Source organism: Vicugna pacos, chromosome 7 (genome assembly GCF_048564905.1).
Source record: "Vicugna pacos chromosome 7, VicPac4, whole genome shotgun sequence".
In the NCBI taxonomy this organism is placed as follows: domain Eukaryota; kingdom Metazoa; phylum Chordata; class Mammalia; order Artiodactyla; family Camelidae; genus Vicugna; species Vicugna pacos.
The window spans coordinates 45,252,572-45,267,547 of record NC_132993.1 but is presented as its reverse complement, the minus strand read 5'-3'; the positions used below and the strand labels follow the sequence as shown (position 1 = coordinate 45,267,547).

The window sequence follows — 14,976 nt, the reverse complement described above, 5'->3', positions numbered from 1 at the left end:
AATTGGGTTAGAAATTGCAGCTGATTCTGAAGGTCTTCAATTTACGTGTATATTGGGTCCCCGCAGGCTGTTTAAAATTCTTTTTGTTTATTTAAGGCAAAAATGATTGGAATTCTCTTACTCGTTCTTTGAGGCCATTACAATGCAAATATCAAAAATATTATGAAAAGAAATTATAGTTTTGTTTCACTCAAGGGTATACGTGTAAGAATTCTCAACAAAATATTAGCAAATGAAACTTAATGGTACATAAAAAGATAATACAGCATGTCCAAGTTGGATTTATCCCAAGTATGCTATGAGATTTTGTATTAGAAAATCCATGTATGTAACCAAACATATTAGCAGATTAACAGATTAAAGGAGAAAAATATCAGAAAAATTTGATAAAATGTAATACCTATTCATGATTTTTTTTTGAAAGATTAGTAAATCAGGAACAGGAAAGAACTTCAATTTATTTAAAAAAAAACAAAACTAGAACAAACGTTATTCTCAGTAGTTGACTGTTAGAAGCACTCTTTAAAATCAGGAACTGGACTCTCAGCTGGTCTGCCTGAGACTATTTGAGTGCCAGGTCCAGTCCCCTATGAAGCCCCATTTCCTCTCCAACAAGATGAAAAAAACCCCACCAGAAACCAGGAGAAACTTGGCAAACTTCAGGCATAATTGTGCTTTGGTTAAAAAGAAGCCACCTTCAGATGATTTATAGAGTAACAGAGGATATAACAAATATGTTATAACAGATGATAAAAAATCGTCAGTTCTCCTTAAAGAAACTAGGAATAAACAATATCTCTGATGTTAAAGAGGTAAGTATGTTTGCAAACTAGGGAGTGATGATCCACTTCAGCAGTGCTAACGTTCAGACATCTCTGGCAGCAAGCACTTTCACCATTACCATCTGTGCTAAGACAAAGCCTGTGACAGAAAGGCCACTCAAATCTTAGGCCAGCTTGATGTCAACAGGCTTTCAAGACATTGGCAGAAGCTGGATGAAAAAGCACCACTATTTTTATTGGGGTGGAGGGTGATCTTGTTCAGAATTTTGATGAGACTTCCAACAGTGAGGCAAACAAAATTGACTCCACTTCTTTTTTAAAAAATAATAAAACTTCAAGAATTTTGACTCCTTTAAAAAATTTTGTTGATGTAGTGAAATTTAGAAACCTGTAGTATTTTAAATTTTGAGGCCCTTGGACACTGCTGCTTTTTAAATTACTTATTTCTACACAATTTTTTGTTTACAGTTCATTAAGCCAAAGAAGCCAGAACATCAAGTTTGAAATAAGGATTAATAGTCATTGCCTAATTAAAGAAATTAAGAACTAGAGAAGGATGTTCATTGGCTCCACTTCTATTCAGTATTTTATGGAATGTTCCATAAGCACAGGAAGACAAAAATAATTATGGAAGATAACATTTGGAAAGGAGAAAATAAAACATTATTTTCAAATAATAAGATTTTTTAATTGAAGCTCTCCCCAAACTATAAATTATTAGAAATAATTTAGTAAGGTACTTGAAAATAAGATTAATATACAAAAGTCAGTTTCATTTCTGTATGCCACCAGCAAACATCTAGAAATATAACTAAGACAGCATTTATAATAGAGACAGAGAATGTCACATTTATGTCTGGGAATAAACCTAACAAAAATATTCAAGACCTCCATGCACAAAAATTATGAAAATCTAAATAAATAGAGATGTATCATATTCATCAACAGGAAGACGGTGTTATAAAAATACCAGTTTTCTTCAGATTGACTTACAGATTTAATTAAATTCCAATGAAAACTCCAATAAGATTTGTCATAGTATTTGATAAGATGAAGAGTCAAGACACTTTTGAGGCAGAAAAGCAGGAATAGGGACTTAATGTGTAGGAATTAAGATATGCAGCATTGGTATATGATTAGACAAAATGATCAGTGGAAGACAGAGTTCAGAAAGACATCTGCACACATACATTACTTTTCTATCTGACAGAGATTTGTCTTTCAGTGAGAAAAATACTATTCAGGGAATAAAATTGGTTATTCAGAGGTAATATAGGAAACTGTGTTCCTGTTTTACTCTACATACACAAATCCAGTAAAAGAGGATACATGGTTGCTAAACACGTGAAGAGATATTAAAAAATCAGCGTGAGATACCATTTTATAACATGCAGTTGACAGAAACTATAGTTGTGAATCCAGAGTGTTCTGCGTTGCTGGTGGCAGTGTTAATTGGTATAACACATAGCGAGGAAAAAGGTTTAGCGTTACCAGAGTTGAATGTTTACATACACCAAGACTTGGAATTTCTGGGAGCAATTCTTACATATGTACAGCTGGAAACATGTAAATCCCGAAAGATTACATCCATATAGCATGATACTATCTTTTTTAAGTTTTAATAACTAAATATGTACTTTTAAAGACTATATATAAGTACGATAAAAACTATACAAAAAGGAAAGGGAGGAGTTTGTGAACACAAGATTCAGGGTGAGGATTACCTTTGTTGTTGGGGAAGCCAGGGTGATGGGATGGAATGGAATGTGGGCAGAGGAACCATGTGTAGCCTCTGTTTTGGGTAACTAACCAAATTAAAGAAAATTAAAAGCAGGTTTTGCATGAACCAGTGATTGAAGTAAAACATAAATTAAGAATTAGTAGTAATATGATTCAGAGCAGCCTAGGTTAATATATTTTTTTAATAAATTTTTTGACTAACAGAAGCTTAAATTTGTGGCCCACATATGGTTATTTACCATATAGGAATATGAATAGCCCCTCAAATCTTTTTTATCCAAATTTATAATCTAGTCTCCTTGCTGATCTCAAAATACGTTGTTAGTGTGTCTGCATTAAACTGAGTAGGCTGAGTTCATACACTTTAAAAATCTTTAGTAAAATAGCATTGTCCCTTTATTATCTCTGCTATTGTCATAGAGAACTTCTTAGCAGCTCTGATCACTGCATTGACTACGTTGTCACTTACTCTGATTTGCAAACTCAGATGGACCTGAAACTATGGTTTGAGACTGAGAGTGTGTATGCAACACTTGCACCATGTTCAGCTGACAGATTCCCACATTATCAGCCTTCTTCTGATTAACCATAAAGGTCATGGTGGAGATATTTCTCCAGCCTTTCATCCATTTGATTTCTCTTTTCCTAATTATGATCATTTGCATAGGCACAGCATGTTCCTGTGCAATATTTATTTTGTCAGTTCTTTAACTATGTTTATCTTTACTTTTTAAAACTATCTTTGAGGCAAAGTTTACATAAATAGCATGTACTTAAATTGTACAATTGATAAGTGTAGACATATCTATGTACCCATGAAGCCCTCAACACCATTGAGTCAGTGAATGTGTCTCTCACCCCTAGAAGTTTCCTTGTGTCCATTTTCTTTCTTCCCTCCTGCGCCCTACCCACCCAGCCTTCATGCCAGGCAAGTACTGCTCTCCTGTCACTATAAATTAGTTTACATTTTCTATGTTTTTATATAAATAGATTCATACAACATGAATCCTTTGATTTTGCTTTTTTTTTTAATTTGACTCTTTCACTCAGCATAATTATTTGGGGATTCATCCGTGTTTTTGTGTGTATCAGTAGTTGATTCCTTTTTATTGACAAACAGTATTCCATTGCATGGGTATACCACAGTTTGATTATCAATTAACTGGCTGATGAACAGTTTTGTTGTTTACAGTTTGGGGCTATAATAAATAAAGATGCTATGGATATTTACATCTAAGTCCCTTGGGTAAATACCTAAGAATTGAAGTATTAGGTCATATGGTAGGTATATATTGAACTATTAAAGAAATGGCCAAACTATTTTCAAAAGTGGTTGTACCAGTTTATTTTCCCACCAACGTTATATGAAAGTTGCAATTACTGCACATCTTCACCAACATTTGGTATGGTCAGTCTTTATAATTTTAGCCATTCTTATAGTTGTGTAATGGTATCTCATCATGATTTTAGTTTGCATTTCCCTAATGACTGCTAATATTGAGCATCTTTTCAAGTGCTTATTTGCCATGCTTATGACTACTTTGGTGATGTCTTCAAATCTTTTCATTCATTTTTTATTGAGTTGTTTGCTTTCTTATTACTTAGTTTTTGAGAGTTTGTTATGTCTTGATAAAGTATTTGATTGGAATTAGGATTTACAAAGATTTCTCCTAGTGAGGCTTGTCTTCATTCCATTAACAGTGTAATACAAAGAACAGATGTTCTTAATTTCTGTGAAGTCTAATTTGTCGTTTAAAAATTTTTTTCTATATAACAGAAATCTTTGTTCTATGTACATAAATCTCTGTACAACACAAGGTCATAAAGATTTTCTCCTGTATTTTCTTCTAAAAGTTTTATAGTTTTATAGTCTACATCTGTGATCCATTTACCCTGAGTTTTTGTATAAGGTGTGGATATGGATACAACGACTGGTTTGGAGGGTTGGGGGTTTTTTTGGTTTGTTTTGTGTGTGTGTGTGTTTGTGTGTGTTTTTGTTGTTTGCATATAGGTATCCAATTTTTCCAGCTCCATTTGTTGAAAAAAAAATTTCTTTCATCAGATTTGGAAATTTTTTTGACTGTTACTTCTTCATATATTTTTTTCTGCCCCTCTATTTCTCCTGTCCTTTGGTGACATCAGTTACACATATATTCAGCAACTGGAAATTGTCCCATAGTTCACTGATAACGTCTTTTCACATATTTCAATCTTGTTTTCCCCCATTATTTCATGTTGGACAGTTTCTGTTGTTGTGTCTTCAGATTTACTATGTCTGATCTGCTGTTAATCATGTCCAGTTTACTTTTCATCTCAGATATTTTTGTCTTCATCTCTAGAAATTTGAATTGAGTCTTTTTTTACATCTGCCATGTTTCTACCTAACATGCCCAGTCCTTCCTCTAGCTTCTTGAACATATGAGTACAATTTATAAAGTTAAAAATAATTATTTAAATGTCCTTGCCTACTAATTCAATGATCTTTGTCATTTCTGGGTCACTCTTAATTGGTTAATATTTCTCCATATTTTAGGTGATATTTTCTTGCTGATTTGCCTGCCTGATCATTTTTGATTGGCTGCCAGACATGAAGGCTGCCAGACCTTGTGAAGCGCTGGATATTTTTGTTTTCTTAGAAATATTCTCAAGCTTTGTTTTAGAATAGTTAAGTTACATGGAAACAATTGGATCCTTTCAGATTTTGCTTTTTAAGCTTTGTTAGGTACAACCAGTATAGGATTTAAGTCTAGGGCAAAACCCTTCCAAATACTGAATGCTTAATGAATTATCAGGTTTTCCCACTCACACTGGTGAATATAGAAACTGTTCCTGACACTGCATGATCTCCTGGTATTGTTTCCCATAATGCTGGTTCTTTACCTGATCATACACATGCACTGACAAATACTCAGCTGAAGGCTGGAGGGAGTCCTCTGCAGTTCTCAAGCCCTTTCTCTGTGCAGCCCTTTCCTCACTGATTACTCTTTTCTGTGCACTGTAGCCACCTTGATCTCCCAGCTCATCTGCTCAACTTGGGGATCACCAGGCTCTACTGAGTCTCCCTTCCTGAGTTGCATTCTGGAGACTTTTTCTGTGCAGTTAACAAGACCAGTTGTATAGTTCATCTTGTTTGTTTCCATTTCTTAGGAATCACTGTCTTTGATGTCTTGAAAGACATTTCAAATATTTTGTCAGATATTTTAGTTGTTTCTGGTTGGAGGGTGGGTTCTTGTTACTTCGTATTAGTCAGAAGTGGGAGTCATTTTATCTTTATTTTCATTAACATAAAAATTTGATTTTTGAGTAAGTGAATCATTCGCATGATTCAGAAGTTAAGAAGTAAGAATATGCATTTGGCTGAAATCTCCCTTCTGATCCACTACCAGTCTAATCCCCACTCCGGACTGTTAAACAATTAGGTTGCTTCCAATCTTTAGTGATTAGGAAATACTTAGTAGTTAATAGTCTTCCACATAAGTCATTTTGCATATGCCTGAGTAAGACTGCTGTTGAATACATTCCCAGAGGTGGATTACTAGGTCAGAGGTTTTTGCATTTGTAATTTTGATAGCTACTGACAAATTGTCCTCCTGTTACTGAACAAAAAGTTCGTGTGCCCAACACACAGGCCAAACAAACTAAAACATTGGAGTCTGGAGCAGAGACAGGTTCATTGCTGGGCAAGCAAGGAGATTGGGTGGCTCGTACTTGGAAAAGCCCAAACTCCCCAATGGTTTTGAGAGAAATGTTTTTATAGGCAAAATGTTGGGTGAGGGCAGTAGGATGTATGACTTTCTTTGGATTGATTGGTGGTGAGGTAACAGGGCAGTGTTCCAAGAATCTTGTGCTTAGCCTGAAGTTGCCATCCTTCACCACGTCGGGCCCGTAGTTCCTGCAGAAGAAGTCAAAAATACTGTTACGTATATTCCTTGAGGAGGAACTAGGACCCTGCCCCAAGGCTGCAGTTTTTTCGTTTTGTTTTGTTTTGACTGTTCCTCCTTTGTTAATTCATTCCATCCCTTTCCTGATTAGCAGCAGTTTGAATCTGCCCTTTGGAACTCAGAGAAGGTCAAGGAAGCTGAATGAAGCCTAGTTCCTTTAAACAAGAAATGGAGGACACAGAAAGGATTTGTACCAGGAAGGACCCCACAGGGTCCTTCTCCGTTTCACTCCCAAGGAATTAAATCAGTTTTTCCACCAACTTGTTAGGACTGTGAGTTAACAGGCACTTACCTATCTACAGAATGATATCAGATACTTAGATTTCTATTAATGTGATAGAAAAAAATGTTATTATAACAGTTTTAACTTGTATTTCTACTCTGAGTGAGGTTAACATCTCCTCCTCTGTTTAAAAAACATTTGTTCTTCCTTTCTTCTCTTCCATCTACTTTAGATTGTTGGTCATTCAGTTCTTTTAGTGATAAAAATATAAGATTGAAATATATTATCAGATTGTATTTAGTAACTTCTTAATAACAAGTGAACAGTTAACATCCATAGCGTATTAATGAAACACTTTAAACTATATGTAATAAAACATAATTATACTAAATCTAGTCAAATCTCAGTGATTTACAAAATGTTTAGATCAAAGTTTGGGTTAATTGATTTTTCAGACAAATTTTCAAAGTTTAGAATAAAACTAGTTTAATCTGTGTTTTTGAGCATAAGAGTAACGTTCCAAAGCTAATTCGGTTAGTGAAAAAATAGAATTGTTTCTTCTAGAAATCTTTTACATTTAAGTGATATGATTTGTTTCACAAATAATGACATTTCCTGAACAATTTGATGGGAGTAGCGGAATGAATACTTGAAATTTGGACTCACTCAGAAAATCTGAGCCTTTTGTTACAAATGTATTCTGTCCCACAGATACAGATAAGAGTAATAAACACGTTCATGGTTAGGCAACAGAATGTTCTTATTAATCATTCAGTACAGCTTTCTTGAGAACTAAGGAGTATTGAAGTATTTTTACAACTTTGCATATCCATCCTTTTTCTCTGCTTCATCTCAAACAGCTCTAACTTTTACTATTATCATTTATAATTTTCAAGTATTATACCCTATGTATTATACCCTTCCCTAATTAAGTTAGGGAAGTAGTTGCTTTACAAAATGAGTAAAGTAATAGTGGGCCAGTAGTTTGTTTATATTTTGTTAATTTATTATCAGTTAAAGTCTGGCTTTATTTATGCAATGAAAAATATATTTTTAGAGTTGCATCAGTATGGAGAGGCATCCAGCACACGTCCGTCAGGTATGATGTCATTCCAGGACATTCTCTGGTACTCCATTTTTATGTCTTATCAGCCAACTAAATTTACCTTGATTAAACTTAATCATTTTGGGTTTCTTTCCATTGCCAAAACATTGAGCTGCATGCCATTGCCAAGTTAGCCAGTTGTCATATTTAAGCACTCTTAATATTGTTTGTATGCTTGCTTTTTAGATATTTCTAAAATTGTATATCAGGAAAAAAAATTATTGCCTTACTGATTTTTTTAAAGCATTAATATTTAGTCTTTCAAAAGTTATTGAAAATGTTCTGAATGCTTTCTATCAAAATCATCTAATTGTAAATAACTAAAATTTTGTCACTTGTTCCCAAATTTAGTTATATTATTTTAATATGCATCCATCACATTACATTTTACCACACTAATAATGTAATGTATCTACTTGTGTTATCTGAATATCTTGTTTGGTTATATTTATAGAAGTATGATAAACAAATAGAAGAATAACGTTGTTATTTTGACTAATTATGCGCTTTCCTGTTTGTTAGTTTACCTGTTGATTAATACTAAGTCAGTTCTTTTAGAAGATAAAATTTGAATTTCTATAAATATGCCTGAAAAAAATGTGTTTCAGGAAAGTAATTGGTCTGAACTTGCCATCAAATACTGAAAATGCTTAACTCAGAATTCAAATGAAAAACAAAATATTCTGGATACTGGAGATCATAACAGTGATAACTGACATACTTTTATTAATAAAACAGACTTAAAAGAAATTTGTATCGTTAAGTGAATTTAAATTAGAAAATAGTTTCAAAGCTTTTTCAGTACTTGTCTTATGATTAATTTAATGCTGATCATTTAAATCAAAGCAAGATTATTCCAGAGAAGTATTTTCCACACTAATTTTGACCAGTGTGAATCTGTGTGATTAAAAAATATATGTTATTACATGGGATGAAAGCTGGGGGGTTGTTTCTGTTTTTGTTTTTTAAAGGTTATTAAATATATTTCAGGACTGATTTCAACATGAACTTTTAATTTTGGTTTCCAGATCCTTTCAAAAAGTCAGTCCTATTATTTCTGAAATATATGCCTTAAATTAACTGCATATATAGATTCAGGACATTAAGTGAAAAGTAGCATTTATAAATAAAATTATGCAGTGTTGATTAGAAAATCATGTGAAAAGATTGGGAGAAAGTGTTAAGATTGGTGGGATGAAACAATTGTCAAACTGTTAATTTAAGATTAGAAGTTAAAACAAACAGAATTTAATGTAGTACTAATATTTATTATTTTCTTTTCTGATACCAAATTATTAATGTTCTAGTAATTTTATTTGAGAAAGACAAGTTTCTTAGCTGAAGTGCTAAGTACAGTGTCAATTACAATTAAATCACAGTGGATTGAAAAGGATTTCAAAAATCCAGTGACAGATGATACATCTATAGTATTTTTAATTGTGCTGTGTGTTTTAGGTATTTGTGAAATGTCATTTTGATTATAATCCATACAATGATAACCTGATACCCTGCAAAGAAGCAGGATTGACATTTTCAAAAGGAGAAATTCTTCAGATTGTAAACAGAGAAGATCCAAACTGGTGGCAGGTTAGTATGCTTCTCAGAATTTCTTCAACTGCTTTTTTATTTTTCAGTCTTAGATCTGGCCAATATCTGAATATTCAGGAATAAGGTATTAGTGTTTGTTCTAATGATTTTTCCTGCATTAACAGCTTCTGCTTCATGGCTGCTAATTTTAGGGACAGAAGACCAAATTGAGAGGGAATTTATGAGTAGCTATTTACAAGTTCAGAACTATCTAGCTTGTGGTGGTGCTATTCCATTGGTTTAGAGACTACACCAATTGGTTATTCCACATATAATTGTGGTAAAATATAGTATTGGGCAAGAACAACTCACTGGGGGTCATCCCTTGGCAGTGTTTGTTTTTGTTCATTTTTAACTAGGAGTCTTTTACTGTGGGTAGTCTTTCTCTTGTCTCCTCTCACTCTGTATACATTCATGACAAATAAAACATCATTTCTTAAGCTCTTCAAATCTATTTGCCCACCTCTTCTCAGTTATTGAGAAATGAAGGTTTGCTTTATCAGCAGTGTTGTTTGGTCTTGAATTGAAATCTGTTGTATATGCTAAGGAATGTATGTTATCACTGTCGCCTTTCCATTTTTCAGAAGATCTGTGTATCTTCTTTTTCCTTGCCCCTAATATGGCTTTCAGAAATCTCTAGCAGCAGTAATAAGTCTGTTTCTGTCATTGTTTACATCGGCTAACAACAGTATTCAGAACTGGAGAAACAAAATCTAAAATCCCTTGAACTGTCAAAGCAGAAGAGTCTCATTAAAGAACAAGATGTGACAGAAAAAAGACTCAGGACCTACCACTAAACTATGAATTAAACTGAGGTGTTAGTAATTCACGTTAGCTCTAATGAGTTACATTGATGTCAAAGGGGGAGTGAATTACAAGAATAAGAACAATTGTACCAATGTGTCCTTAAAATTATAAATTAAAACATTATGTAGAAGTGCACTATGTGGTGAGAAAACTAAGGAGTAAATTAAACAGAACCCATGATTTCAAGAGGTTTTCACTGAATTTCTTAGAACTCTCATCTAAAAAATCTGCTTTCTGTGGCTGTTTCCTTTTTTCCCTTCATTGTGAATGCCATCTCTTATAGTTTTTTAATCCTGTTGCCATTATCGATCTCAGTCTCTTCCTGCACTTTGTCATCTATTACTTTAATCGTTCTTTTGGGATTTTAATGGCTAAAAATGATACTAGATTTTTCTGTGCTAGTACTAAGGCTGAAGTCACTGATGATGTGGGATAAGCCATTAGTAGCCAGTTCTCCAACCACTATTTTGAAATAGCACTTCTTTGGGTTTCTTATATGATGTCATTCATATGAGAATATAAAAAAAAGAAAGAAAAGAAAAAAGAGGACACTAATGAACACATCTACAGAACAGAAACACTCACAGACATAGTAAACAATCTTATGGTTACAGGGGAAAAGAGGTGGGATGGGGTAAATTTGGAAGTTTGAGATTTGTAAATGTTAACCACTATATATAAAAAACAGATTCCTTCTGTATAGCACAGGGAACTATATTCTATATCTTGTAATAACCTTTAATGAAAAAGAACATGAAAATGAATATATATATATGCATGACTGGGACGTTGTACTGTACATCAGAAATTGACACATTGTAACTGACTATACTGTTTAAAAAAAGCTGTCTAGAATATAAAGGTTAACATTCCCCAAATCTACAAAAATAATGGAGAAACTATTAAAACACTATTTAATTTCTAGAAAAAGAAAGAAGAGCTGATTTTGGACTAGAATCAGGTATCTTACTAGCTTTATCAGTTCAACTAGCATATTTTGAGTACTCACTATATTCAAGCAACATAAGAATAAAATGACAAAAAGTCCCCCCTCCACCCAAAGTTAGTTTGTTGACAGTAGGTGAAGTTTTGCCTATTCTAAAGTTATCCCTCAGGATATTCAGATTTCTGAAAGCATCGATTAAACTCGTTATTCTCCCAGTACTGTCTTTTTTTTTTTTTTTTTTTTTTGATCTCAGGAAACACCCAACATAGTAGGATTAGTATGGTAGTTAGATACCTAACTAACAAGTGCAAAATGAAACATCCTGCTCACACATAGAACAGCATTTATTCCTTTCCATTCTATGACTAACCTAGTATTATAAATAGTTTTAGTAATTTAAAGAGCCTGTATACCTTTATATTTTGGTCCCCAGATTTCACTATCAGATGGCACACTGATTAGGTGCCACTTGATTCCTCAGTGCTAAAGTGTTTAAATATCCTAACTGACAATGCCATAGATTTAAATGTCAAGGTCTTAAGAGTAAATGTGATTTTTTTTTCAACTGACTACTGCTTATCCTACTTAACACAATGTGGTCTCAAATTTTGGTCACTGAGATATACAATTCATTAATTTGCTTCTAGGCTAGCCATGTAAAAGAGGGAGGAAGCGCTGGTCTCATTCCAAGCCAGTTCCTGGAAGAGAAGAGAAAGGCATTTGTTAGAAGAGACTGGGACAATTCAGGTGATGAGCTTGACACCATAAAGTAACAAGTAGCCCTTTGTGGCCACCTTTCTTTGCCTCTTTCATCTGGATTAGCAGATGGATTTGTTTAAAATATATCTAGAATCCCTCCCATCTACTTTATTGTATATCTCTCTCAAAAGTAAACTTTTTGACCCCATTCTGCCACCTGCTGGTATTGTATCAGAATTCAGTGGCTCAACTCACCCCTGTCCCCTTCTGCCTTGTAGGATGCAACACTGGAAAGATAGTTCTCCCATCACAGGGAAGTATTTATATTCTGACATACTGTTTAAGTTATATTTGTCTTGTCATCCTTCAGGACCTTTTTGTGGAACCATTAGTAGCAAAAAAAAGAAAAAGATGATGTATCTCACAACCAGAAATGCAGGTATGTTTTAAATACTTTTTTGAGAAGTCCAAGTGAAATCCCTTTATATCATTAATCAATGTGGCATACACTCTAAATGTATAATTTTAAATGAATTCATTCAGATTAGTACCCAGATGCAAGGGGCTGGCATGTAAACATTTGGCACAATATAATATAATGACATCATTTAAATCCTGATATGTGTACTTGTACTATCACTAGTGTGCTTTAGTTTGAGTATAGTTTACAGTAAAATGAATGGGTTGGGATTTATGCTTGTATTAATGAAGGAGTAATGTTACAGTTTAAATTGTTCAGAGAACTTCGATAGTTACTTATGTGTCATTTCTAAAGAGCAAAATGCCTTTATAAAGATATTCTAAGGGTTACGATTAGGGGCAACCATATTCTGCCATAACATTGTCCATAATACTTTTTAAAAAACAATACTGGACCGAACAAATCAAACAGTATATTTTACTTTCCCAGATAGGTGACTAGAAAGCTGACCCATAGCTCCCCATCTTACCTTGCTGACTCCCTCTCTGCCCCCATATAAGTCCTCTCTTGTTTTAGTAATTTACAGTGACCATCCCTTTACCTCTGTTGCAGGAAACCTGGAGGAAAAGGAAGGATGTTGCCTTATTTCCTACTCTTTAGGGCATGGATTCCCTCCTTTCCCTTTGTTAGCATCCTGGGTTCCCATGGATTCAGGGATTTGTTGGTTGAGGTTTCTTTGCATATGTTTACATATATATTTAAATACACATTGTATTTAAATATTGTACAGAATAAAAATGTTTTATTGAAAAAAACTAATCTGATCTAATAGGATTCTTTCTTAAATTTTTAGACTTAAAGATAAATATAACACCTATCACAGTTCTTTTCAGTTTTAGAGGCCGATAGGAGTGAAATGCAGCTCTTTGAATCAGAAGGCTCTGGAGGCTTACTCAAAAGAATTGACAATTTTAAAGTACTTTCTTGACTTCAGGGCTACCTCTACATTGGTAATAAACTAAATAGCACACCATAATGGAAATAATGTAACAATATATTATAATAATAATAATATAATAAGGGTAAAATAGACTTTCCCTTAATATTGGTTTTAATCTGCTATGAAGAAATTGTGCAAAGAAAGTGTTGCTGTTAGGATAATAACCTAAGGAAGGAGTGTTATTATTGCAGATTGAGAGTTATAGCCATAATAATAGGTAATATAGTATTTCAAATCCACTTTGGCTTTATTATTCATTAAATATATGTCCTTAAGGCTTTGTTGCAAAATGGCAAATTTGTAATTTTCCCATTGATTATAATTTTGAAATGTGCTTCTACTGAAAATAGTTAGGATCCACCATTTTATACATAAATTTAGAATCTCAATATTTAAAGCTTAGTATGTTGTCTACAAACATTTTATTAATCAAACTAATATTTGCAGAGCGACTACACAATATCTATTCATTTACATCACTGGAAGGGAGTACTTATTCTACGAAGCTTATTTAAGCAGCCACACTCAGTATACTGCTGTCCTCCATATTTGATTTATGCACTTCTTAGTGGAATAGATTACATAAACTGATTTGCAATTTGATTATATTACAGTAGTTATTTCTACTGATGAATTGATTAGAAAGAGATTTTAATGGATAGAATATCTGATAAGGATAAAGCACTGGCATTCTTCTAGCTTTGTTGGACAGATTTCTATGGGTAAGTGGATGGCAGCAGATGTGTAAATCAGAATGTGAAATAATTTATTGTACTTTACCAGATTTATTTTTAAAAATCTGTACTTAGTACAATTCAAGTGATATTTAACTATCAAAACAACTAAACCATTGCTGAACAGAATAGCAGAGGTTTTTCATCTATAGTAAGAGAGAACTGAATATGATGTTTTCCCATTTCCTTACATTTAGAATTTGATCGTCATGAAATCCAGATATATGAGGAGGTAGCCAAAATGCCTCCTTTCCAGAGAAAGACATTAGTATTGATAGGAGCTCAAGGTGTGGGACGAAGAAGCTTGAAAAACAGATTCATAGTGTTGAATCCCACTAGATTTGGAACTACAGTGCCATGTAAGTTTTCTCTTTCCTTTGGTATTTAATTGTCAGGAGATAGTTGGTGGGGCAGGTTATTATTATTTTCATTCCCAAGTAATGTCTGATTATGCCAATGAAAATGAACAAGCAAATGATATTGAAAAACTGAGTGATTCTGCAGCTGTCTTGGAATGGTACTGTAACCCTGTCGGCTTGCTGCCTGGTGGCAGTCACTTCTCCAATCTCTTCAATTCAGAAATTCTCATGAAATGCAAGTATTAAGAGTTGTGGCGAAATCAGTGTTAACTTTATATTTTCTTGTGCAGTTGATGTGTATCTAAAAGTTGTATTTTTCACCCACTTTCACATAAAGAAAAGGAGGAAATCTGCTGGATCCTCTGACACTCCCAATGTCATAGTTAGTTTTTGTGAATTTCAGTGATCTTGCTTGTAGCTCTCAGTCCTGCAGGGTCATACACCTAATTTTTGATGGTACATTAAGAGTGAATCCTCTTCCTGAGCTTGCAGCATTAAATAAGGTCACAAAGATTGATATATAAAATAAAATAATACTGATGGGAAGTATAACCATTGAGTAAACCAAACACGAAAAAGATTTTACGATCTTTGCATTCTTTCACATTTACGTGGAGAATTAAACAGTGATG

At 33.6% G+C, this 14,976-nt stretch overlaps 1 protein-coding gene across 6 annotated transcripts in view; it reads left to right on the top strand.

Moving 5' to 3' along the window:
* Positions 1-14,976, top strand: part of PALS2 (protein associated with LIN7 2, MAGUK p55 family member) — a 102,951-nt gene that overhangs the window by 69,519 nt on the left and 18,456 nt on the right. For all 6 annotated transcript variants that reach the window (XM_072964819.1, XM_072964820.1, XM_015237270.3 and 3 more), the window contains exons 6-9: positions 9,247-9,378; positions 11,779-11,878; positions 12,201-12,269; positions 14,183-14,344. In XM_072964819.1, coding sequence (XP_072820920.1) covers positions 9,247-9,378; positions 11,779-11,878; positions 12,201-12,269; positions 14,183-14,344 — 463 coding nt within the window. The remainder of the gene's footprint in view (positions 1-9,246; positions 9,379-11,778; positions 11,879-12,200; positions 12,270-14,182; positions 14,345-14,976) is intronic.